The following is a 23612-nucleotide window of genomic DNA, read 5'->3' as shown; positions in this document are numbered from 1 at the left end:
CCACCAAATGATTTGGAGCAGTGCACAAAGCAAGGTCCATAAAGACATGGATGAGCGAGTTTTGGGGTGGAAGAACTTGACTGGCCTGCACAGAGTCCTGACCTCAACCCGATAGAACACCTCTGGGGTGAATTAGAGCGGAGACTGTGAGCCAGGCCTTCTCATCCAACATCAGTACCTGACCTCACAAATGCACTTCTGGAAGAATGGTCAAACATTCCCATAGACACACTCCTAAACCTTGTGGACGGCCTTCCCAGAAGAGATGAAGCTGTTATAGCTGCAAAGGGTGGGCCAACTCCATACAGAACCCTACAGACTAAGACTGGGATACCATTAAAGTTCATGTGTGTGTAAAGGCAGGTGTCCCAATACTTTTGACAATATAGTGTAGCGCAGAAGAGGCGGCAGGCACCGCAGGATCAGTTAAGTGTCTCAAAGACCTAAAAGAGCATTTAACTATTGCATTGTGGGGGAGCCTCAATAAAAGGAAGCATTGTTTACTTTCCATGGAGGTCAACTTTAGGACCCCTGTCATTTTTTTTTTTTTTTCTGCGTGTTCTACTAGAGAGATTTCCTTTTAATTCCTGTCCCAGATACACGGCAGGCAGTAAGAGAAGATCTCTCCCAAGCAGGGGATAGTTTAACTATTGCACAATTTCCCCTCTATCTCGGTTTCTGTGACTACTCAAAAATGTTGACTTTCCCATCACTTCCTGCACCAGAAACAGTGGTCACCAGGAATATTAGTAAGGGTAAATCTCCCCAGAGCGGACACAGACAGCAATAAAAACTCCACTGAGGTTCTAACCCTTTCCCTACTTAATAAAAAAAAATGCAACAAACGATACAAATTCTTTTTATGCCAAAAAACGTACTTCTATCTACTAGTTGCTATTCAGCTCCTTCCAGTGAAATGTCACATTGAACGTAAAATGGCTGGGAAGGGATATGGGGGGGTTCATGCAGTTCTTTGGCACTTACGGTGTGGCCCTCAGGGGCCCTGATGATTCTGCGTTTTTGTGCTCTGTCAAGCCAGCAAAGAAAAATGAAACGCGCACATTGCAAATGCAGGCAGCATTGGCGCAACAAGCGCACCAAAACGCATGAGACTCACTGCAAAAAAAAAAATCCAGGAGCGACTTTGGTGCGTTTTGCCGTGCATAGGGCAGCCCATTCAGGTGAATAGAAGGCCCAATACTGTCATGTGACAAATGTGCAAAAAAAGCGCTAAAATACTCTTCACAGAGATGTGGGTGGGGCTTTAATAGGTAAATGGTTTGGTCAATTTTTCACACTATTTTTTTTCCTTTGATCTTACATAACGTGTAGAAAAATATCAACTTGTAATTTTAATAAGGGGGCTGTAGGGAGCACAAAGGGGCAGTTATACTAGTGATCTTTAGCAGTCTCATGCAACGTATTTCCAGTCTATGATTGTTTTCTAAAACACGTCCCCAGCTGTTCCATGTCTTCAGTCTCTGACCATCTCCTTTTGCACATCTGCAGTCTCTGACCATCTCCTGTATCATGTCTGCAGTCTCTGACCATCTCCTGTATCATGTCTGCAGTCTCTGACCATCTCCTGTATCATGTCTGTAGTCTCTGACCATCTCCTGTATCATGTCTGTAGTCTCTTACCATCTCTTGTATCATGTCTGCAGTCTCTGATCATCTCTTGTATCATGTCTGTAGTCTCTGACCATCTCTTGTATCATGTCTGTAGTCTCTGACCATCTCTTGTATCATGTCTGTAGTCTCTGATCATCTCTTGTATCATGTCTGCAGTCTCTGACCATCTCTTGTATCATGTCTGTAGTCTCTGACCATCTCTTGTATCATGTCTGTAGTCTCTGACCATCTCTTGTATCATGTCTGTAGTCTCTGACCATCTCTTGTATCATGTCTGTAGTCTCTGATCATCTCTTGTATCATGTCTGTAGTCTCTGACCATCTCTTGTATCATGTCTGTAGTCTCTGATCATCTCTTGTATCATGTCTGCAGTCTCTGATCATCTCTTGTATCATGTCTGCAGTCTCTGATCATCTCTTGTATCATGTCTGCAGTCTCTGATCATCTCCTGTATCATGTCTGCAGTCTCTGACCATCACCTGTATCCTGTCTTCAGTCTCTGATCATCACCTGGATCATGTCTGCAGTCTCTGGCCTCTCCTGTATCATGTCTGCAGTCTCTGACCAACTCCTGTTATATCGCTGCAGTCTCTGACCATCTCCTGTATCATGTCTGCAGTCTCTGGCCATCTCCTGTATCATGTCTGCAGTCTCTGACCATCTCCTGTATCATGTCTGCAGCTTTCTGTAGCACTACATTTACCGAATATTATGTGCGGCCCTTATGGGCCAAACTGGAGGCTCCCCAATTTGATCACTGCTAAAATAAACAGTAGAGACAAACTTGTTGGAGTGACTTGAGGTATAAGTACATACAAATGCTTACACTTCGCTTCTGCTGGAATTCTGGTAAAGTTCTGACTAGATACAATGGAATAATAAACCCCTTTCTGGCCTTTTCTTGCAGGTGCCTCTTCCCCGGACATGGAGGCGAATTATGGAGGGGGCCTCCTGGACATGGTCAAAGGAGGAGCGGGGCGCCTCTTCAGCAACTTGAAGGACAACCTGAAGGACACTCTGAAGGACACATCTACTAAAGTAATGCAGTCAGTTGCCAGGTGAGTGTACCATGAATATTAACCCCTTACTGCTGGCTGTACGTGTAGATTTGGCAGCATGCTGGTGGGATTTAATACTTTGCTGCCACATACAGTATCTTTTTGTGTTAAGTGCATGTATGCTAAGCAATGTGTCAGTGTCCAAGTATTTAAGGTGGTCGTAAACCTAGGATTTAATTTTTTTTAAAATAATAAACATGTCATACTTACCTGCTCTGTGTAATGGCTGTGCACAGAGCAGCCCCATTCCTCCTCTTCTGGGGTTCCCTGCTGACACTACTGGCTCCTCCCTCTCTTGCTCGCTCCCCTGATAGACTATGGGATGTGTAGTGTGCACAGAGCAGTGTACAACCTAATGTGGACTGCTTGTTCCAAACAAACGGAAGTGATGGGGGGGGGGGGGGGTTGGCACTGATGAAAAATGCTATTCATTGTACAGTCCCCTAAAGTGGATTATTTTTGGAAAACATAAATCTATGGATTAGTGTCACTTTAAAGAGGGTGAACTAGTGATGCCGCCTTTTCTTCAAGCCAAACCCGAACACTTTAGCGGCGGCATTTTTTGGGGGGGTATACGCTATAAGATTGTAAAAGACCTGGGACACTTTTGGTGGCCTGAAAGGGAGTAGTAAGGAGGAGGAGGGGAGGAGCTTTGATACACTGACACTCTGCTCTGGGGTGGGGGGCGAGTCCTGCTGTCTGTCAATGGATGCAGCAATGGCGCTCGTGAGCGAGCACGCACGAGTGCTCCCATGGGAAGCACTGGACAGAAGGAAGGGGGGGCGCCAGGAGCGCTGGTGAGGGACCCGAGAAGAGGAGGTTTGCGGCCATTCTGTGCAATGGAATTGCACAGAGCAGGTAAGTATAGACATGTTTTGTTATTTTTAATCTTTTTCTTTTTTTAATTTTCTGTGTGGGATCCAACGTCCTCCTGCAGCGTGACTCTACCCCTAGATGAGTGGATGGATAATGGCTACAAGCCCCATTCTGTGTTGGTAAAAACAGAGAGGTGTTTCTCCCGGGATATTCGACCGGAGAGGGAAACGCCTCATAGAGTGTTCGTTGCCTCCGTATGTTTCGACGTAGATCCGGAAGAAAGAAAACAAGCCATCAGCTGTTAGTTACGTGCTATCACTCAAGTCAAGGAGCGCGCGGCTTCCAGTGACGGCCTGACGCGTTTCACCAGCCAATAGACGATGGTTTCTTCAGAGCCTCTTCAGAGCTCTTTTTATGTTTATAGCGCAAAAAATAAAAAACGCAGAGGTGATCAAATACCACCAAAAGAAAGCTCTATTTGTGGGGAAAAAAAGGACATCAATTTTGTTTGGGTACAAACGTCGCACGACTGTGCAATTGTCAGTTAAAGTGACGCAGTGCCGTATCCCCAAAAAAATGGCCCGGTCAGGTAGGGGGTAAATCCTTCCGGGGCTGAAGTGGTTAATAAGCTTTCCCTACTCCACCCAAAACAAAAATTCAAGTTTTCGCTATATGAAAAAGGTCCGATGTATGGAAGAGTTACTTTATCTTTCCCTGGTGGTGCAAGACCAGCTGGTTACTATGCCAGAAATAAACTTGTTTTAGAATCTTCTCAGATGTACCCAGCGCTCATTGTCTTTTTTTTTCTTTTTTTAGTTATACGAAAGGAGAGCTGGATATCTCATATATTACCTCAAGGATTATCGGTAAGAAACTTTTCTTTTTTTTTTTTTTCTTTTACTTGTTTGTACAAATATAATGTTTTATGTCTCCTTTAACAGGTCTGTTTCATTTTCAGCAGTCTTGACCTGAGCCTTCCACCCAGGCCAATAGCAGCGTAATATGAGGACCTAACTCAAGGGTCTCAAACTGGTGGCCCTCCAGCTGTTGCGAAACTACAAGTCCAATCATGTCTCTACCTGTGGGAGTCATGCTTGTAACTGTCAGCCTTGCAATGCCTCGTGGGACTTGTAGTTTCCCAACAGTTGGAGGACCACCAGTTTGAGACCCTTGAGTCCTAACTAAACTTACTCATTCAGGCTTTAGCCAATCAGGCAGGCCCTTGCCCTACACACCATCCATTTTTAAATACACAGCAAAAAAAATACAAAAAAAAATAAAAAATAAAAAAATAAATATCCCACGTGCTGGAAAATATCTACTCCAATAGTATAAGAACATTCTTGACAATATAATCAAATTCAAAACCAATGAACAAGACAAATAAAACAAACCTCACCACAGTCTCTGATATATTATAATTAGTAAATCACGTGATAGCTAACACCCACCTTTTATTGCTGTTCGGCATTTTTTCATCTTTCCATCTATTAAATCTTCTGCCCTTGTTGTTGTTTTAACTTTGGATAGTAAAAATTTTTTTTTCTGCCAGTAAATACCTTATACAGCCCACTTCCTGTTTCTTGTCTGGTCATTAGCCTAGGCTTATGACATCATGAACAGCTCTCTCGCTCACTCTCCTGAGAGTTTGCCAGGAAGGGAGGGGGGGATGAGTCATAAGAGGGCCAATGAGCTGCAGAGCTGGAGGTGTGCCTCTGTGTAAATCCAGGAAGTGAACAGGCAGCAGCTTGAGCTGCCCACAGTTAAAATGGCTGCAGCCAGACTCAGTGTAGGGAGATTTCTGCAGCATATTTGGCAAGTACAGAATCACAGTATACCGTATATACTCGAGTATAAGCCGAGTTTTTCAGCGCATTTTTTTGTGCTGAAAGAGCCCCCCTCGGCTTATACTCGAGTCAAGCACTTTTCTGCAGTAGAGAATGACATTTTCCAAACCGACTTTGGGACCCCCTATCTCAGGGCCACTTGGTGCTAGGAACCATTAGTGTGCAAACCCAGTGGAACTAGCACTACAACATATCCAAAGCTGGGGTTCCTAGCACCAAGTGGCCCTGAGATACGGGACCCCAAATTCAGTTCGGAAAATGTCATTCTCTGCAGCAGAAAAGTGCTTGACATTTTCCGAACCGACTTTGGGGCACCGTATTTCGGGGCCACTTGGTGCTAGGAACCCCAAATTTGGTGTGCAAACCCAGTGGAACTAGCACTACAACATATCCAATGTTGGGCCACTTGGTTTTAGGAACGCTAGCTTTGGATATGCTGTAATGCTATTTCCACTGGGTTTGCACACCAAACATATCCCTGGCATTGTTTTTTTCCTTAGGCAGCCAGGTTTAAAAAAAAAGTGGTCTCAGTGGCGGATTCGCTGCAAGATCACTTTTATAGGCGGAACCCCCCTCCCGCCACTTCCTGGTCGTTTCCAAGCTTACTGGAGCCGATCTGATGCAGCTAATGGCTAGGCAGGAAGTCGAGTGAGGGCAAAATAGCCCCCACTCAACTCTATGCCCTTATATATAATGTTTGGGGGTTCTAAGTAAATTTTCTAGCAAAAAATACAGATTTTTACTTGTAAACAACAAATGTCAGAAAAAGGCCTGGTCTTAAAGTTCACCTTTTCACAAAAAATGAAAAGGTGAACGATCTCCAACTATCCTGGCCACCCCTCTGCTGCACATAGCGATCGTCATGCCCCGTCTGATCCATAATGCACAATACACAGCCCCAGACTCAGTATCCATTATAACCCATGGCAGGCACTCGTTGGTCAGCACAACCGTATGACCACTGGAAGAAGAGTCTGCACCAGCCACCCATTGATTGTGGTTGCAATGTTCTGCAGGCTCATTTGCAAAAAAATAATAAAAGCACTTTTTTCTGTAAATTTTCAGTATGTGTGTGTATTATTTTTTGGAAAAAGGTGGACTTATCCTTTAAAATAATTGAACCAACAGAGGCGTCCCGTCACTTTCTTGCCTAGTTTGAAATTGAATAAATTTGACAGCTGAAATTGAAGCCGACCTATACCATGGCCATGCCCAATAAATGTAGACTGTAGTTCGCTGGAAGGCATTACAAAGCCACAGCTATGATCTGCAGAGATGAGCTGTAATAATACAGCGGAGCACACTTTACAATGCCTTCTAGCTATAGCAATATTATTTTATTGTGTACAGCTGTGCTACAGATTTCTATCTAGTTCAGCTATCTGCAGATTTTAGGGGAGACTTTTACACTGGGAAAAAAAATAAATGTGTGCGAATGAAAGTGTTTATTTAAACACATACTATCTTTTCATAATAACTCTTGTTACCATTTTACATTCCTTTTAGGATTCTGCACAATTTTCTTTTAATGTGGTGATATATAGGGATGGTACAGTACACCCCTCCACTGCCTGTGCAACTAAAGGAGGAGCGGTTGGGTGGAGGGGAAGGTATTTTGGTGGTAAAACTGGGGCTCAACTGTGTGTGTTTTACCACCCCCAGCCGGTATTGTAAACCCTAGAAACAGTCCCTAGGGCAGGGATATTGAATTCAAGTCCGGTCAGTAAAATTTTCTTTAATACTCCATACACACGATCAGAAATTCTGCCAGCAAAAGTCGGATGTGAGCTTTTGGTCGGAAAATGCGACCGTATGTATGCTCCATCGGACTTTTGCTGGCAGGATTCCCGCCAGCAAAAGATTAGGAGCAGGTTCTCTATTTTTCGGTCGGAAAAAGTTCCTATCCGAAAATGCGATCGTCTGTATGCAATTCGGACGCGTAAAAAAATCATGCATGCTCGGAAATAATTAGACGCATGCTCGGAAGCATTGAACTTCATTTTCTCGGCTCGCCGTTGTGTTGTACGTCACCGCGTTCTTGTCAGTCGAAATGTCAGAGAACTTTTGTGTGACCCGTGTGTATGCAAGACAAGCTTGAGCGGAATTCCGTCAGAAAAACCATCCAAGTTTTTTCTGATGGAATTTCTGATCGTGTGTACGGGGCAGTCGAAGTCCAAATTTAAAGTTTATCCTATGACTCAGAAAGTTTGCCGTCATTGTATGTCTATCAATAGATGAGAAATATACAATTTCCATAGAATGTCAACACTATTTGTTTCCCATCAGAGTGCTCCTTTACATCTGTTTCCCCATTAGAGTGCCCCCTATAGATCAGGTTCCCCCATCAGAGTTCCCCCTATAGATCAGGTTCCCCCATCAGAGTGGCCCCTATAGATCAGGTGTCCCCCATCAGAGTGGCCCCTATAGATCAGGTGTCCCCCATCAGAGTGGCCCCTATAGATCAGGTGTCCCCCATCAGAGTACCCCCCTATAGATCAGGTTCCCCCATCAGAGTGGCCCCTATAGATCAGGTTCCCCCATCAGAGTGGCACCTATAGATCAGGTTCCCCCATCAGAGTGGCCCCTATAGATCAGGTTCCCCCATCAGAGTGGCACCTATAGATCAGGCGTCCCCCATCAGAGTGCCTCTTTACATCAGAGTGTCCCCATAGATCCATTTAAGTCCCCATCAGAGAGCAGGTGTCAGAATGTCAGTTGTGAACAGGGCACCTGTAGATTGGTAGACCAGTGTACTTGATGGATAAGTCCCTGTAGCCAGGTAGGCAGCAAGAGGGAGGGGGGGGGGGGCGGCAGGAGCTGGAGCTTGAAGAATAACGCGTATTGCAGGGGGTGGGAACTGGGGGCGGAGAAACTTGCTGAAGAGGGCGGGGCGCACAAATTACATCAGTGGTTGCTAGGATGCCAGCGGTCTGGTAGGCTGACAGTCCAGATGGGAGCGTCACTCAATCCGGGTCCGGACCATGGGCTGCCATTTAACGAATGCTGCCTTAGGGCAATTGTCCATTAAGGTGCACCTGAGCAGTTCAGATGAGCAGTGTAACTAAAACCACTAGATGGTGCAAGCAATACCTTTGTGGAACACTTGAGGACAGTATTAACCTAAACCACTAGATGGCACAGACACACACTTGTGGAACACTTGAGGGCAGTATAAACTCAAACCACTAGATGGAGCACGTCTGTGGAACACATGAACTCGAAGCCTGTAAGACGGGAGAGCACAGGAAGTTCTAGGACTCGGATACATTCACGTCCATAGGTGGGCGCAGCCTATTGCATTTAGTGTGCATCCCAAAGCTTAAACAGAGGCTTTTTTCTGCAGCCTCAGCTGCACTGGACAGTAAGTGAACAGAAAGTGCTCTGTGCTGAGCGACTTCCTGTTCATTCACCAACTGAAGCATAGTAAACACAGTTTACTATGCTTCAGTTATGATTGAACACAGTGAGTGTGTTCATTTAGAAAAGGAGGGGGGCCAGTAAATGACATATTTCCCCCATTCTCCATCCTTGAACATCCCACGCAGCGGGGGGGGGGGGGGGAGAGGGAAGCCAACAGCACTGCAGTAGAGGGAATTGGCACAGCACAAAATGATTAGGGTGTGCCCAGGCACACCTGGCACACCACTTGCGCACACCTATGTTTACGTTGCAATTCTATAGCAAGCATGTGTTGGTGTGTGCGGTGAACGGGCACTGTAGTGCACTGCAGTATGTTTTTTTAAAACATTGCAATGTTTCCTTTTTTTTTTTTTTTTTTTTTTTTTTTTTTTTACAAACTTGTATGTAATTCTTATGTGCTGTGCAAAAATGCAACATTCCCTTCTTTTTTTTTTTCAGCCCACACCAGTTAGGGTGACCACATTTCCAAACTGCCCCACCTTCTCAAAAATCAGCTTGTGCCATAACAAATCACAGCACAGCCGGGCGCGCTCCACCCAGAAGCACTGATCACGCCCCCTCAAAAAAAGGCCGCATCGCCACTTTCCTCACTGACAGTACTTGTCCGAGGCCCGTTTTCAACTTGTTCCCACGCTGGCTCTATACTGCCCTGATTAGACACAAGAGGCGGGATTTATGATTTCTCCAGTCAGAAGCAGGAGGCGGGGCTTGTGCCTCTCCAGACATTCCCAGTCAGGACAAGTACTGCCAGTGAGTAAAGTGGCGATGTGGCGGCCTTTTTTGGGGGGCATCCCCTGGGGGGGCTGTGTCAGTTTCATTCAGGGACACTGTATTGTCCTGGAATGAAGGTGCCTGAGACCTGGGAACAGACCTGCAAAATGCGGGACTGTCCCGGGCAATCCGGGACATGTGATCACCCTAACACCAGTGCACAGCAACCAATGAACTAAAGCCACTGGACATAAGGCAGGTTGCCTTGTTTTTATGTTGGGTTGCTTCAGGCAAAACACTGCTGAGGTGAAAGATTACTTACTAACTCATAAGGATTGATTTACTAAAGGCAACTAGACGGTTGCACTCTGCAACTGCAGTTGCTCCAGAGCTTAGTAAATGAGGGGAAGCTCTGCTGACTTCCATCATCCAGTCATGTGCAAGCAAAAATGCTGTTTTTATTAAAATTTTCCTTTACGCATGATCGGGTTTGCAAAGTGAAGGTTTACCTCATTTACTAAGCTCTGGAGCAACTGCAATTTGCAAAGTGAACAGTCTATTTGCCTTTAGTAAATCAACCCCCTATGTGTCCATGTACCATAGCTCCCAACTGTCCCTGATTTGGAGCAATGTCCCTCTGTCCCTCATTCCTCCTCATTTGTCCCTCATTTTGGTCTGATCTATATAGTTGTATATAAAATGCACTTTTTATCTTCCAAAAAGTGTTTCCCAGAGCTAAACCTTTCATCCAAATTCTAAATTGCTGCATTTGTACATTTTAAAAGCCAATATAAATCAATAGTAGTGGTAAAAAAAAGCCCTTGTGGATTTAATTAACCTTCTTTTTGGTTAATTCTCCTTTAAGGGGGTGTGGCAGAGGGCATGTCCTATGCCTACATATATTTGTTAGTAGGAGTCCCTCATTCCCATCTCAAAATGTTGGGGGTATGATGCACACATAGGGGTTAATTTACTAAAGGGAAAAAGACTGTGCACTCTGCAAGTGCAATTGCCCCCAAGTTTAGTTAAATGAGGTGAAGCTTCACTTTGCGAAGAATACCCAATCACATGCAAGGGCTATAAACAAAACAGCATTTTTTTTCTTGCACATGATTGGATGATGGAAGTCAGCAGAGCTTCCCCTCATTTACTAAGCCCTGGAGCAACTTTGCAAAGTGCACAAGTCTGTTTGCCTTTAGTAAATCAACCCCCACAGTAGTCAGGAAATTCCTAAAAGGGTGAGTGGGGCCTGAAAGACGCGGCAACATTAGGAATGAGAAAAATGGGCAATCGCATCATTCACTGCTGCTTAGAAAATCATATTTGCAGAAAATCTGTCACCGATGGGGGGGGGGAGGTGTACTTTTCCCATTTTATATTTTTGTTTTATTCAGCTTGGGGGCAAATTGAAAGGTTCGATATGATTGGTTAATTATAGGGGGTAAAATTACTTAACTGAAAAGTCTGGTACTTTCCTGTTCATTTCGACTAAATGAAATGTGCTTTCCTTCCCAGTAATGTCGTTTCCAGCAGAGGGCGTTGAGCTGGGATTCAGGAACCATATTGAAGACGTTCGCTCATTCCTCGATTCCAGACATCTGGACCACTACACAGTGTTCAATCTATCACCCAAGTCTTACCGCAGTGCCAAGTTCCACAACCGGGTGCGTCAGTGCCGTCTATTATTTACTATCTTTTTTTTTTTTGTTTTTTTTCTGTTTATATTCTATTCACTACTACACAGTTCTTTGTTTAGACTTTGCTGGATATTAGGGCAGTCTTTGTGAAAACAACAAATCATCCCGAATTGTTGCTTTGCGAATGTCCCATCATTGGTGCAAAAGTAACTAGACATGTGCAGAACAAGAAAATGTGATTCGTTATTTATATAAATTCGTTTTCAGAATTTGTTTTGCTTATTTAATTTCGAATCAAATTTTTGAATTGCATTCAAATCGAATTCCATTTGAAATCGAATTTATTCTATTTGAAAATCAAATTTTGGAAAATTGGTTATATTCTTTCTATTCCATTCTATTCTGTTCTATTGTTTTTTTTTTCTATTCTATTTTTTTATTTTCTACTCTGTTGTTTTTTATTTTCTATTTTGTTCTTTTCTTTTCTATTATATTCTATTCTTTTCTATTCTATTCAGATTTATTCTATTTGAAATTCAAATTTTGGAGGATTGTTATATTCTTTCTATTCCATTCTATTCTGTTGTGTTTTTCTATTCTATTCTACTATTTTCTTTTCTATTCTTTTTTTTTTTCTATTTTATTCTATTCTTGTCTATTGTATTCAAATTTATTCTATTTGAAACTCGAATTTTGGAAGATTGTTATATTCTTTCTATTCCATTCTATTCTGTTGTTGTTCTATTCTATTCTATTATTTTATTTTCTATTCTTTTCTTTTCTATTATATTATATTTTTTCTATTCTATTCAAATTTATTCTGTACGAAATTCAAATTTATTCTATTTGAAATTCGAATTTTGGAAGATTGTTATATTCTTTTAATTCCATTCTATTCTGTTGAGTTTTTCTATTATACTCTATTTTATTTTCTATTCTTTTTTTTTCTATTATATTATATTCTTTTTTATTCTATTCAGATTTATTCTATTTGAAAATTCAAATTTATTCTATTCGAAATTCAAATTTTATTCTATTCTAAATTTGAATTTTGGAAGATTGTTATATTCTTTCTATTCCATTCTACTCTGTTGTGTTTTTCTATTCTATTCTATTCTATTATTTTATTTTCTATTATTTTCTTTTCTATTATATTCTATTCTTTTCTATTCAAATTTATTCTATTTCAAATTAGAATTTATTCTATTCGAATTTCAGAAAACGGTTATATTGTTATATTCTTTCTATTTTATTCTATTCTTTTCTTTTTCTTTTTTTTTCTATTCTATTCTTTTCTGTTATGTGTCCAGTATTTGTTTCTATATGTAACATTCCTTTACCATTCGATATCCATCTTTATTTTGCTGAGAAATCACTTTAAAAATCACACCCCCAGCATTTCTGGCTTCTTCTCCTCTTCTCCATTTCCTTTCCACTTTTCCCTTTTCTTCCTGCTTTCACACTTTTCTTTCCTATTTCCCACTTTCCCCTTTTCCTTAGTCCTTTCCCTTGTCATTCCTCTTTCCCCTCCTTTGCTTCCTACGTTCCCCTCCTGTAGCTGTATTAACATGAAGATCTCCCTGTGTCATGGAGGACCCCCCCCCCCATTATCTGAGTGTAAGTGGCAGCTTTCATGGTTGCTTATTTCTCTTATATCTTGCAGGTCTCAGAATGCAGTTGGCCTGTAAGACAAGCTCCCAGCTTACATAATTTATTTGCGGTTTGTAAGAACATGCACAACTGGTTACAGCAGAACCCCAAAAATATCTGCGTTATTCACTGCATGGTAAGTGACTACTCTACATTAAAAGGAAATACATTTTTCCATAGTTTTTTTTTAACCATTCAAATTCAAGCCAATGGGGTGAGCAGTACCGCATTTGGCCAGAGGTGCGGGGGCGCCGGTGACACTCGGAGCCGCTCGGATGCACTCGGAGACACTCGGTAACAGTCCGTTCCTGAGTGTCTTCGAGCCTCTCTGACTGTCTCCGAGTGCATCCAAGCGGCTTTGAGCTGTCTCCGAATGTTTCTGAGTGTCTTCAGTGCCCCACCTCTGGCCACATGTGGTACTGCATACAATAGCAGTGGCTGTGGAATGGATTATCTGAGTTTCCATTATTTCCTATGAGGAAACTCGCTTTGATATGCAAGTGCTTTGGATTACAAGCATTCTACTGGAACGAATTATGCTCGTAATCCAAGGTACCACTGTACTTACCTGCTCTGCGCAGTGGATTTGCACAGAACAGCCCAGATCCTCCTCTTTTTTGGGTCCCTACTCCAGCGCTCCTGGCTCCTGCTTCCTGTCGAGTGCCCCCCACAGCAAGCAGCTTGCTCTGTGTGTCCATTCACACACGGAGCTGTGGCTGAGCCCCGCCCCCTCCGTCTCCTGATTGGCTCACTGGCTGTGAGTGCTGCCAAAAGCCAATCAGGAGTGCGAGTCCTCGGAGAGCCAAGGCTCTTGTGGGCATCGCTGGATCGAGAGGGGGCTCAGGTAAGCTTTTGGGGGGGGGGGGGGGGCTGTTGCACACAGAAGGTTTTTTACCTTCATGCATACAATGGTAAAAAGAAACTTCTGCCTTTTAGAACGACTTTAACCCCTTACTGCCTAAGCCTTTTTCTGATATTTGTTGCTTACAAGTAGTTAGAAAATTACTTAGAACCCCAAAACATTTAATTAATATATATATATATATTAAATATATATATATTTTTTTTTTAGCAGAGACCCTATAGAATAAAATGGCAGGCGTTGCAATATTTTATGTCACACAGTATTTGCGCTTCGGTCTTTCAAATGCAATTTTTTATTTTTTAAATAAACATTCATGAATGAAAAAAAAATAAACAGTAAAGTTAGCCAAATTTTTTTTGTTTAATATGAAAGATGATGGTAAGCCGAGTAAATAGATACCTAAGATATCATGCTTAAATTGCGCACACTTGTGGAATGGCGACAGACTGCAGTATTTAAAAATCTCCATAGGCGACACTCTAAAAATTTCTACAGGTTACCAGTTTAGAGTTACAAAGGAGGTCTAGTGCTAGAATTATTGCTCTCGCTCTAACAATCACGGACGATACTTCACATGTGGGGTTTGAACACAGTTTACACTTGCGGTCGCGACTTGCGTATGCGTTCATTTCTGCATGCGAGCACGGAGGGATGGGGCGCTTGAAATTTTCTTTTTTATGTATTTTTTTTGTCCCTTTGAAAAAAAAAATCTGATCACTTTTATTGCTGTGACAGTAATAGGCGGTGACAGGTACTCTTTATAGAGAGACCCCAAATCTCTCCTTTTACACCTAAAAGTATTCAAAACGGCAAGTTTGGCTGTTTTGAATACTTAATCCTAGGTAAAAATTTATAAGTGTTCAGTGCAGCGCTAAAATAAATAACTAGCTAATAAATTCATGTATAATGAGCAAAAAGTCATAAATATCCATTCATTAGAATCCACTCTAGGGCATGATGCATTCAAACTCAAATAAAATAGTCCATAGTTCATCCATAGGATGAGAATAAGGCAGAGAGAGGGTGGATAAACAAAAAAAAAAGAGTTCTCAAAAGCTGTGCTCAGAAAGACTTCTCAACTGTGTGCATCAGTGTCAGTAGGCCTCCACCATAAACCAATGCAGGCCGCTCACCTCATTGAATGGACCTATGAATTAACAGTTAGGTCAAACAAGCCTTCCCATAAAGGGGGTAATGGATGATTAATGCCTCTGTGGGGATCCAAGGATAATCCGATCACACCGCTCCAGACCTCCACCCGGATCTCACATTCAGTGGGTACTGGAGGGCTTTGGCGGCAGCCTCCAGTCCGGGCTGCTGCGGGGAGCCGATCCTCAATGTCTCCGGGCCGAGTAGGATAATCCTCTGCTTGGCCCCCGAGACATTGAGGATCGGCTCCCCCCCAGCGGCCCGGACTGGAGGCTGCCGCCAAAGCCTGACCCTCAGGGTGCAACTTATTATTCGGGCCCCTCCGGTTGGAGGTTTTTCACCTAGAATTTGATATATTGACCTTGAGTGCTTAGCTGCTTATCTAGTTAGGGATTGCTTTTTTTGTGCTGATTGACCCCTATCTATTTTTGTTTTGAATACTGACAATTTTTTAAAAAATTTGGCACCTTTAAGTCTTCTGTAAACCCGGAAGTGATGTCATGACGTCGCTTCTGGGTTACTAGATCCGAGACCCGATCAAAGCCGATTCTGGCTTCGTTCGGGGCTCCGGCCGGCTGGCAGATCTGCCAGCTGGTCGTTCAGGCCTCCTGGTGGGACGGGAGAGCCGTGGAAGGCGGCGGGAGGGGGGGGGGGCGTCCCCTCCTGCTGCTTGGGATAACAGCCAAACGTTTTTTTAGCCGCATCGGTTGTTATCCCCAGAAAGCTAACCACCGGTTCTACAAAACAGTATCGGGGTGATCCCTGCAGGCATCACCCGGTACGACCCCTTCAACCCCTTTAATATATATATATATATATATATACACACACACACACAGTGCTAGCCCGGCAAAAAACAATATGCCACGACTGATATTAAGAAAAAAAAAAAGTGTGTGTATGTGTATATATATATATATGTGTGTATATGTATTATAATCCTTTTTTTGTTTTTTATTGGTCTCGACATATTGGTTTTTGCCAGGCTAGCACTGTGGCACTCCCAACATGGGTTTAATCCCCACACATCATTCATCATGCTGCAATTAACAATAACTGCTATTACATTTTTCTTATATTTTGTACTACATGAGTTCATGTGTATAACATTTGCAGTGCGGTATGAGTAGAGTATGGCTTTAGGTCATTATCAGTTTGGTAACAATAATTGTGTTTTGTGTTCTCTTTTGTACAGGATGGACGGGCCGCCTCTGCAGTCTTAGTCAGCGCAATGTTTTGTGTTTGTCATCTTTTCTCCAATCCCATCCCCGCCATCCAACTGCTCAATGCAAAGCGCCCAGGTATAGGCCTGTGGCCGTCACATAGGCGGTAAGTAATGTTACAGGAGGAAATAAATGTACAGGCTAATCAAATATAAATTCAGGTTTTTCTTAAACAATGATTTGACCTGGAGAAATTGTAATCTGATTGATCGATTTGCTTCTGTGGACAGGTGTCTTTTATGCAGGTAACAAGCTGAGATTAAGAGCACTCCCTTTAAGAGTGCTCCTAATCTCAGCTTGTTACCTGTATAGAAGACACCTGGGAGCCAGAAATCTCGCTGATTGATAGGGGATCAAATACTTATTTCACTCATTAAAATGCAAATCAGTTTATACATTTTTTGAAATGCGTTTTTCTGGATATATTTGTTGTTATTTTGTCTCTCACTGTTATAATAAACCGACCATTAAAATTATAGACCGATCATTTCTTTGTCAGTGGGCAAATGTAACAAAACAGCAGGGGATCAAATACTTATTTTCCTCACTTTACCCTCCATGGTTCCCAGCCTGGTGCCCAAAGGCCGCATGTAGACCTTTGGTCAGTGGCGGTGCGTCCATAAGGGCACATGGGCGCCGCCCCCTCTCTCCTGCCACCGCCTATATCACCAATAGATAGATTCATGCATTGCATGAATCTATCTATGGCCACCGCTGCCACCCCCTGTTCAGGCGCCCAGCCCCTTTTCGGGCACTGGGCGCCTGAATTACAGCGGTGGGATATTTTTTTTGAATCACCTGATTAGAACCATAGGCTCCAATAGGCATCAAAAAAGGTAAACAGCGAGCGCTGTGCTTGGCGCTCGCAGTTCACTCAGCTGTGTTAGGAAAGCGAATGAATATTCGCTTTCCTAACACTGAACCGCCTCTCCGCCAATCAGGTACTCGGGTCTGTTACCCGTCACCTGATTGGCTGAAAGGACAGGTGCTGTAATTGGACGCCTATCAGACGTCCAATCATAGCAGAGGACAGGAAGAGAGGATGGGAGAAGACATCGAGGAGCATAGAGGACACCTGCTGCCCCATCAAGAGACAGGGCAAGTTCCGGGCAGATGAGTGGGCGAGGAGGGTACACTGGCAGCATTTGATGGGCACAGTGGGAGCATTTGATGGGCACAGTGAGAGCATTTGATATGGTACAGTGGCTGCATTTGATGGGCACAGTGGCTGCGTTTGATGGGCACAGTGGCTGCGTTTGATGGGCACAGTGGCTGCAATTGATGGGCACAGTGGTGGCTGCATTTGATGGCACAGTGGCTGCGTTTGATGGCACAGTGGCTGCGTTTGATGGCACAGTGGCTGCAATTGATGGGCACAGTGGTGGCTGCGTTTGGGCACAGTGGTGGCTGCGTTTGATGGCACAGTGGCTGCGTTTGATGGCACAGTGGCGGTGTTTGATGGCACAGTGGCTGCATTTGATGGCAGAGTGGCGGCAATTGATGGGCACAGTGTCTGCTTTTGATTGCACAGTGGCAGCAATTGATGGGCACAGTGGCTGTGTTTGATGGGCACAGTGGCTGCGTTTGATGGCACAGTGAGGCTGCAATTGATGGGGTTTTTCTTCAGAATTTTTCAGTTTGTTTGCGCCCCCCCCCCAAAAATTTTGAGCACCAGCCCCCACTGCCTTTGGTATATGATGTGCGGCCCTCGGACCTCAGCAGTCTGTAGTGAGAACATTGATTGGGGGCAATAGCATTGATCTCTACCAGCCTCATGTAACATGTTCATATTGTCTTTTGTAGCATCTCCCCAGCCAACAATGTATCCTGTCAACACTCTCTGACCCTCATTTCTTCTGTTAGGTCCTCAGTCTCTGACAGTCCTCTCAAGCATTACATATATTAAACATTATGTGTGGCCCTTGGGTCATGTCAGGGGCCACATTTGAGGCCCTATTTAGCTCAAAGGTTGACAACTGGTGCTCTACACAATTGAATGCCAAGCCTATCCTATACGTAATCTCGCATTCAGGATGTCCATGTGTCTGTACTTATCATCTACTGTATGTAGCTGGGGGTTTGACTCATAGCTGCTGTGGCAACTTTTTCTCTTAAGTTATGGAATCCAGCTTTGATGTTTTTGTATTTTATTCTCTTCAAGGTACATAGGATATATCTGTGACCTGGTTTCTGACAAGCCTGTAAACCCTCACTGCAAGCCAATTGTCATTCGGAGTGCCACCATCAGCCCTGTGCCCTGCTTCAATAAACAGCGGAATGGATGTCGGCCGTTCTGTGAGGTCCTTATCGGGGAGACCCGTCTCTTCAGCACCATGCAGGACTACGAGAGGATGAAGTGAGTGTCCATGGCCAAGGCTTGGGGCATGTTCACGGCACATACAATTTCTGTTAATTTGGTATATGAAAATACCGATCGGATGTCAATCAGTATTCATAGGTGTGCTCTACCAAAGCTGAGCTCCAGGTACCAGGACACAGATGACATTGGAAACCCTACAGCGGTTTTAACCACATTACCCAAATCGAAAAAATAATAAGCTTTGGATCTAGTTACACTTTAACCCTTAGCACAGTAGTGGTTAATAGATATGTGCAGAATGAGAAAAATTTGTTTTGTTTCAATTTGTTTGTTTAGTTCAATTTGTTTAGTTCGTTTTCGGAAAAGTATTCAGTTTCATTTCGTCTATTCATTTTCGAAATCGATTGAATTGAATTCAATTTAACTGAATTTGGAAAATTCGAATCAGCATCCAAATTTATTCTATTCTAAATCTGAATTTCGAAAGCTAGACAGTTATATTCTTTTCTATTCTATTGTTTTTTTTTCTATTCTATTCTCTTATTTTCTATTCTCTTATGTTCAATTTAAATTTGAATTTATTCTATTCAAAATTCGAATTTCAGAAGATGGTTATATTTTTTTCTATTTTATTTTAGTGTTGTTTTTTCCCCTATTCCTTTTCTTTTCTTTTCTATTCTATTCTATTCTATTATTTTTTATGCTATTTTCTATTTAATTCTTTTCAATTTTCTATTCTATTCTATTTTATAGAAACATAGAAAATTGTATTGTGTCCAGTTCTGGAGACCTCAGATACAGAAAGATATTGATAAGATAGAATGAGTCCAGAGACTGGTAACAAAAATGGTGACAGGTCTGAGGAATAAAACATATTGGAAGAGATTGCAGGAACTTAATATGTACAGTCTGGAGGAAAGAAGGGAAAGGGGAGACATGACTGAAACCTTTAAATACATTAAGGGGGTGAATAAGGTTCAGGAAGGCAGTCTTTTTAATATGAAGCCAAAATCAAGAACACGGGGACATGACCTCAAACTAACTGGGGAAAAGTTCACAACTAATTTTAGAAAGTATTATTTTACTGAAAGGGTGGTTGATGCTCGGAATAAACTTTTAGCAGATGTAGTGAGACAGTCAACAGTAAATGGCTTCAAACATGCTTGGGACAAACGCATAGCTATAGTCAGACAAAAAAAGTTAAAGCAGAACTCCGGGTTTTTCAAAAAAATCCCCCATTAGTACACCCTCCACACAAAACACTTAACGGTTATTACATTTGTGAAATTTCTTACCGTTTAAGAGATATGATTGATTGAATTTTCAGGAAGTCAGCTCTGTGATTCAAAAAATGCATCATCCATTCTGGCAGGGAGGATCTCTTAGAGCAGTGATTACATCATATCCTCTTCTCTCTCTCTAACTAATCGGCCTACATTTCCCATCAATCCTTGGGATGGGAGTGAATGTGGGAGGGTACACTAGGCTTGTAAATGTGAACTCGCCCACTTCAACATAAATACCACCCCTTTATTCTGCAGCCAGCAAGCCATACATAACACACGGTATGATAGGTTACAGCCTTATAAATGCAAAGCATTTTAATATAAATGCATATTAATATAATATTTAATGCATTTAATAAATACATTTAAATAAAATTAATACATTTAATGCATTTAATATAAATGCAAACCAGGGACCACCAGTGCCACATGTCAGGGACCACCAGTGCCGCTTGTCAGGGACTACCATGTCAGAGACTACCAGTGCCGCATGTCAGGGACCACCATGTCAGGGACCCCCAGTGCCGCATGTCAGGGACCACCATGTCAGGGACCACCAGTGCCGCATGTCAGAGACCATCATGTCAGGGACCACCAGTGCCGCATGTCAGGGACCATCATGTCAGGGACCACCAGTGCCGCATGTCAGGGACCACCAGTGCTGCTTGTCAGGGACCACCATGTCAGGGTCCACCAGTGCCGCGGGACCTTAGCAACATAATTCAGTATTTTCATGTTTTACCTACACAACCCAAGTATGGTTAGAGGGGCGAAAGATGTTATGCAGTACATGGAAAGTCACTGTTTGCCCACACTAATGGTAAGTTCTTTCCCCTCCAACCTGTTTATTAATTAATTTGTTTTCCCTTTTAGGGAATATCGGGTTCAGGAAGGGAAAGTGGTGTTTCCTCTAGGTGTCACAGTTCATGGTGATGTTGTTGTTTCTGTTTATCATATGAGGTCCACTATCGGTGGAAGACTACAAGCAAAGGTAGGTGCTATGGATAACGTAACTGTATATTGTCAAGCTGCTATACACTCTTTCTGTTGAGTTCCTCAGCTGGAAAATAAAAAGTTGAGTCTTTGCGCTACCAAGGGAAGAAGATTTTTTTTTAAGGTTAGCAATAAGGATAGGATTCATAGTACCACTTGACATTCCAGAGGGTTTTACCCCCTTCGTGACAAGGGGATTTTTTGCTATTCAGTAATTTTTTTTTGCACATCAATAGAGCTTTTTTCTTTCTCGAACATCACGGGACACAGAGCCACAGTAATTACTGATGGGTTATATAGGTATCACTGGTGATTGGACACTGGCACACCCTATCAGGAAGTTCAACCCCCTATATAATCCCTCCCCCTTGCAGGGATACCTCAGTTTTTACGCCAGTGTCTTAGGTGATGGACGTGTAAAGATGTCCTGTGCTGAGCTCCAAAGGGAATATCCTAAGATCCTATACTGGGGCAAGCCAGGCGAACCGGATCCATTCAAAGTGTCTTTTCATGGCCGAATTGAATGGTACCCGGGCCTCGTGTCCGAAGAAACGAGGTTTTACCCGTAACGCTTCTCTTTTTAGAGAGCTGGACCCCGCAGATCAGAAAATGGCTTTAAACTTCCTAATTTCTGGCGAGGTGCTCTACGGTCCCAGAACTGTTGGATCCCCCTACTGATGGGGGCCCCAGTCTCTGACGGTTTTTTCAAACGGAGCCCACCGTGAGAGGTGAAGATTGGGTCTGTGTAAACAGCACCCTGCGGCTGGATAAGGTAAGAGGAGATTCCACAGAATTTTTGAGTTCTAGTGGCTTTTCTCCTTTAAGGTAAATGCATGCTATGCCTATTGTGACCACCGGGGGCTGCAAGAGCACAAACCTACACATGCTGACTCTGTCTCAGGTGTTGTAATCGCTGTTTATGTCCCAGCGTATCAAGCAGGCTGCAAACAGGTAAGGTGGAAAGGGGGATTTCTCATGTTTGAATGTTCCCCCCCAGGCTAGAGAGGGACCACAGGGGTCTAGAAAGTGGTTATACCACCCGGACTCTGCGGCCTAATGGCCACCATCTCTGAATCTAGCCGTTCAGGCAGATCTTGTACCAGTCTCTCCCGCAACCCCCCCCCCCGCTCCCAGCCTTCCTCCAGAGACATGACAGGAGAGTCGGCCAGCGTGGGAAGCGCCTGTTTTTTTCAAAACTCGAAGGGGGGGCGGTAGAGGGGGAGGGGCGGGACGTCAGCACTGAGTGCTTAGACTCCCCACTCAGGCCAGCTGCAGGCTATTAGAGGCACTCTGTACAGGTGCACACAGCCTTCTGAGAGACACAGAGCTGACGGTCGCATGTAAGGTGGGACACAGGCATTCTCCTAGGCAGCATTTACTGAAGTAACACCAGACTGAGCATTGGGTAGCAAGGCTTTTAGCCAGACTACATCGCTCAGCGGGCAGTGTTCATTTGTATACCTCACACCTTGTTGCTTTGCACTATGGGTAGAAGAGGTTCAAGCACCCCAGGAACCAGAGACACTAGGGGATCTCGTTCAGGTTCTGAGGGCCCCCTGTCGGCAGCATCCTCCCCCCCTAAAAGATGGGCCAGGGACGGCTAGCCAGGGAGAGCCATCGGGGTCAGGGGCTACACCTGCTTCTGGCACTTCAGCCCCTGTATATATTACACAAGAGGTTTTTTCCTCAACCATTAATGGTCTAGAGGAAAGATTAATGGCCGTGATTACGTCTTCACTCAGTGGAAGAAAACGCACTAGGCTTTCCTCTGTTCCCCAAGACCCTCAGACAGAGGAGCTCTGGGATAAAGGAGATGAATCCCTTTCAGAGGATCAGGATGGGATGGATGATTCCTCTTCGGAGGATTCAGGTGGAGAGGGACCCTCTGCGACTTCCCAAGAGGAGAAAGTCTTAGTGCAGATCCTCACTGGATTGGTCCGCTCCACATTTAAGTTGCCCATACCTGAAACTGCTAAAGAATCCTCTTCTGCTTTGGGGTCACTGAAACCTTTCCAAGCAGCACATGCTTTTCCTGTTCATACTTTACTTGAAAAGCTTATTTATTCTGAGTGGGATCACCCAGACAAACGTTTTTTTCCGCCGAGAAAGTTTTCAACACTTTATCCGATGGAAGAAAAGTTTATTAAAATGTGGGGAATACCGGTTATTGATGCCGCCATTTCCTCCGTAAATAATAGCCTGACTTGTCCTGTAGACAATGCTCAGATGCTCAGGGATCCTGTAGATAAAAGGATGGAATCCCTATTGAAGGATGGTTTCTCCTTAGCAGGATCAGTGGCCCAACCTGCAGTAGCAGCGATTGGAGTCTGTCAATACTTAAGAGACCATGTTAAGCAGGTCATCAAAGTATTACCTGAACAGCAGGCCCAGGGGTTTGCTAACCTTCCAGCGGCCTTATGCTTTGTGGTTGACGCCATTAGAGATTCTATCGTGCAAACCTCCCGTCTTTCACTGGGGTTGGTGCATATACGTAAAATCCTATGGTTGAAAAATTGGTCAGCCGAAGCGCCATGTAAGAAGCTACTGGCTGGGTTTCCATTTCGTGGTGCAAGGTTGTTTTGAGAGGACTTGGATAACTATATCAAGAGAATCTCTTGTGGGAAAAGCACTCTCTTACCTGTCAAGAAGAAGAGTAAGCGTCCCTCTTTCAAACGGACTCTTTCTCCAGCACCGGGGGCTTCAGCCTCCAGGCAGTCTCGACGGCCACCTCCATCGGGGTCCAGAGACAAGAGTCAACCCCAGGGACAAAAGAGGTCCTGGGGAAAGAAGCCTACTAGGCAAAACACTAAGACCTCTGCATGAGGGGGCGCCCCCGCTCACTCGAGTGGGGGAAGACTGCGACAGTTCTCAGAGCTCTGGCAGGAGGACTTCCAGGACAGATGGGTAATCTCCACGGTAACCTTAGGGTACAAGCTGGAGTTTCAGGAATTCCCCTCTCCTCGGTTCCTCAGATCAGGTGTTCCAGAGACCCAGAGAAGTACCA

The 23612-nt window shown here is 43.7% G+C and overlaps 1 protein-coding gene across 5 annotated transcripts in view; it reads left to right on the top strand.

The window, feature by feature from the left end:
• Positions 1 to 23612, top strand: part of DNAJC6 (DnaJ heat shock protein family (Hsp40) member C6) — a 140299-nt gene that overhangs the window by 64088 nt on the left and 52599 nt on the right. For all 5 annotated transcript variants that reach the window (XM_073593798.1, XM_073593799.1, XM_073593800.1 and 2 more), the window contains 7 exons: positions 2541 to 2691; positions 4324 to 4373; positions 11001 to 11149; positions 12786 to 12908; positions 15982 to 16115; positions 18171 to 18365; positions 20489 to 20606. In XM_073593798.1, the coding sequence (XP_073449899.1) occupies positions 2541 to 2691; positions 4324 to 4373; positions 11001 to 11149; positions 12786 to 12908; positions 15982 to 16115; positions 18171 to 18365; positions 20489 to 20606 (920 nt within the window). The remainder of the gene's footprint in view (positions 1 to 2540; positions 2692 to 4323; positions 4374 to 11000; positions 11150 to 12785; positions 12909 to 15981; positions 16116 to 18170; positions 18366 to 20488; positions 20607 to 23612) is intronic.

Source organism: Aquarana catesbeiana, linkage group LG07 (genome assembly GCF_042186555.1).
Source record: "Aquarana catesbeiana isolate 2022-GZ linkage group LG07, ASM4218655v1, whole genome shotgun sequence".
Taxonomy (NCBI): Eukaryota; Metazoa; Chordata; class Amphibia; order Anura; family Ranidae; genus Aquarana; species Aquarana catesbeiana.
Note: the sequence above shows the minus strand (reverse complement) of the source record. Positions and strands in the feature narration are given on the sequence as shown.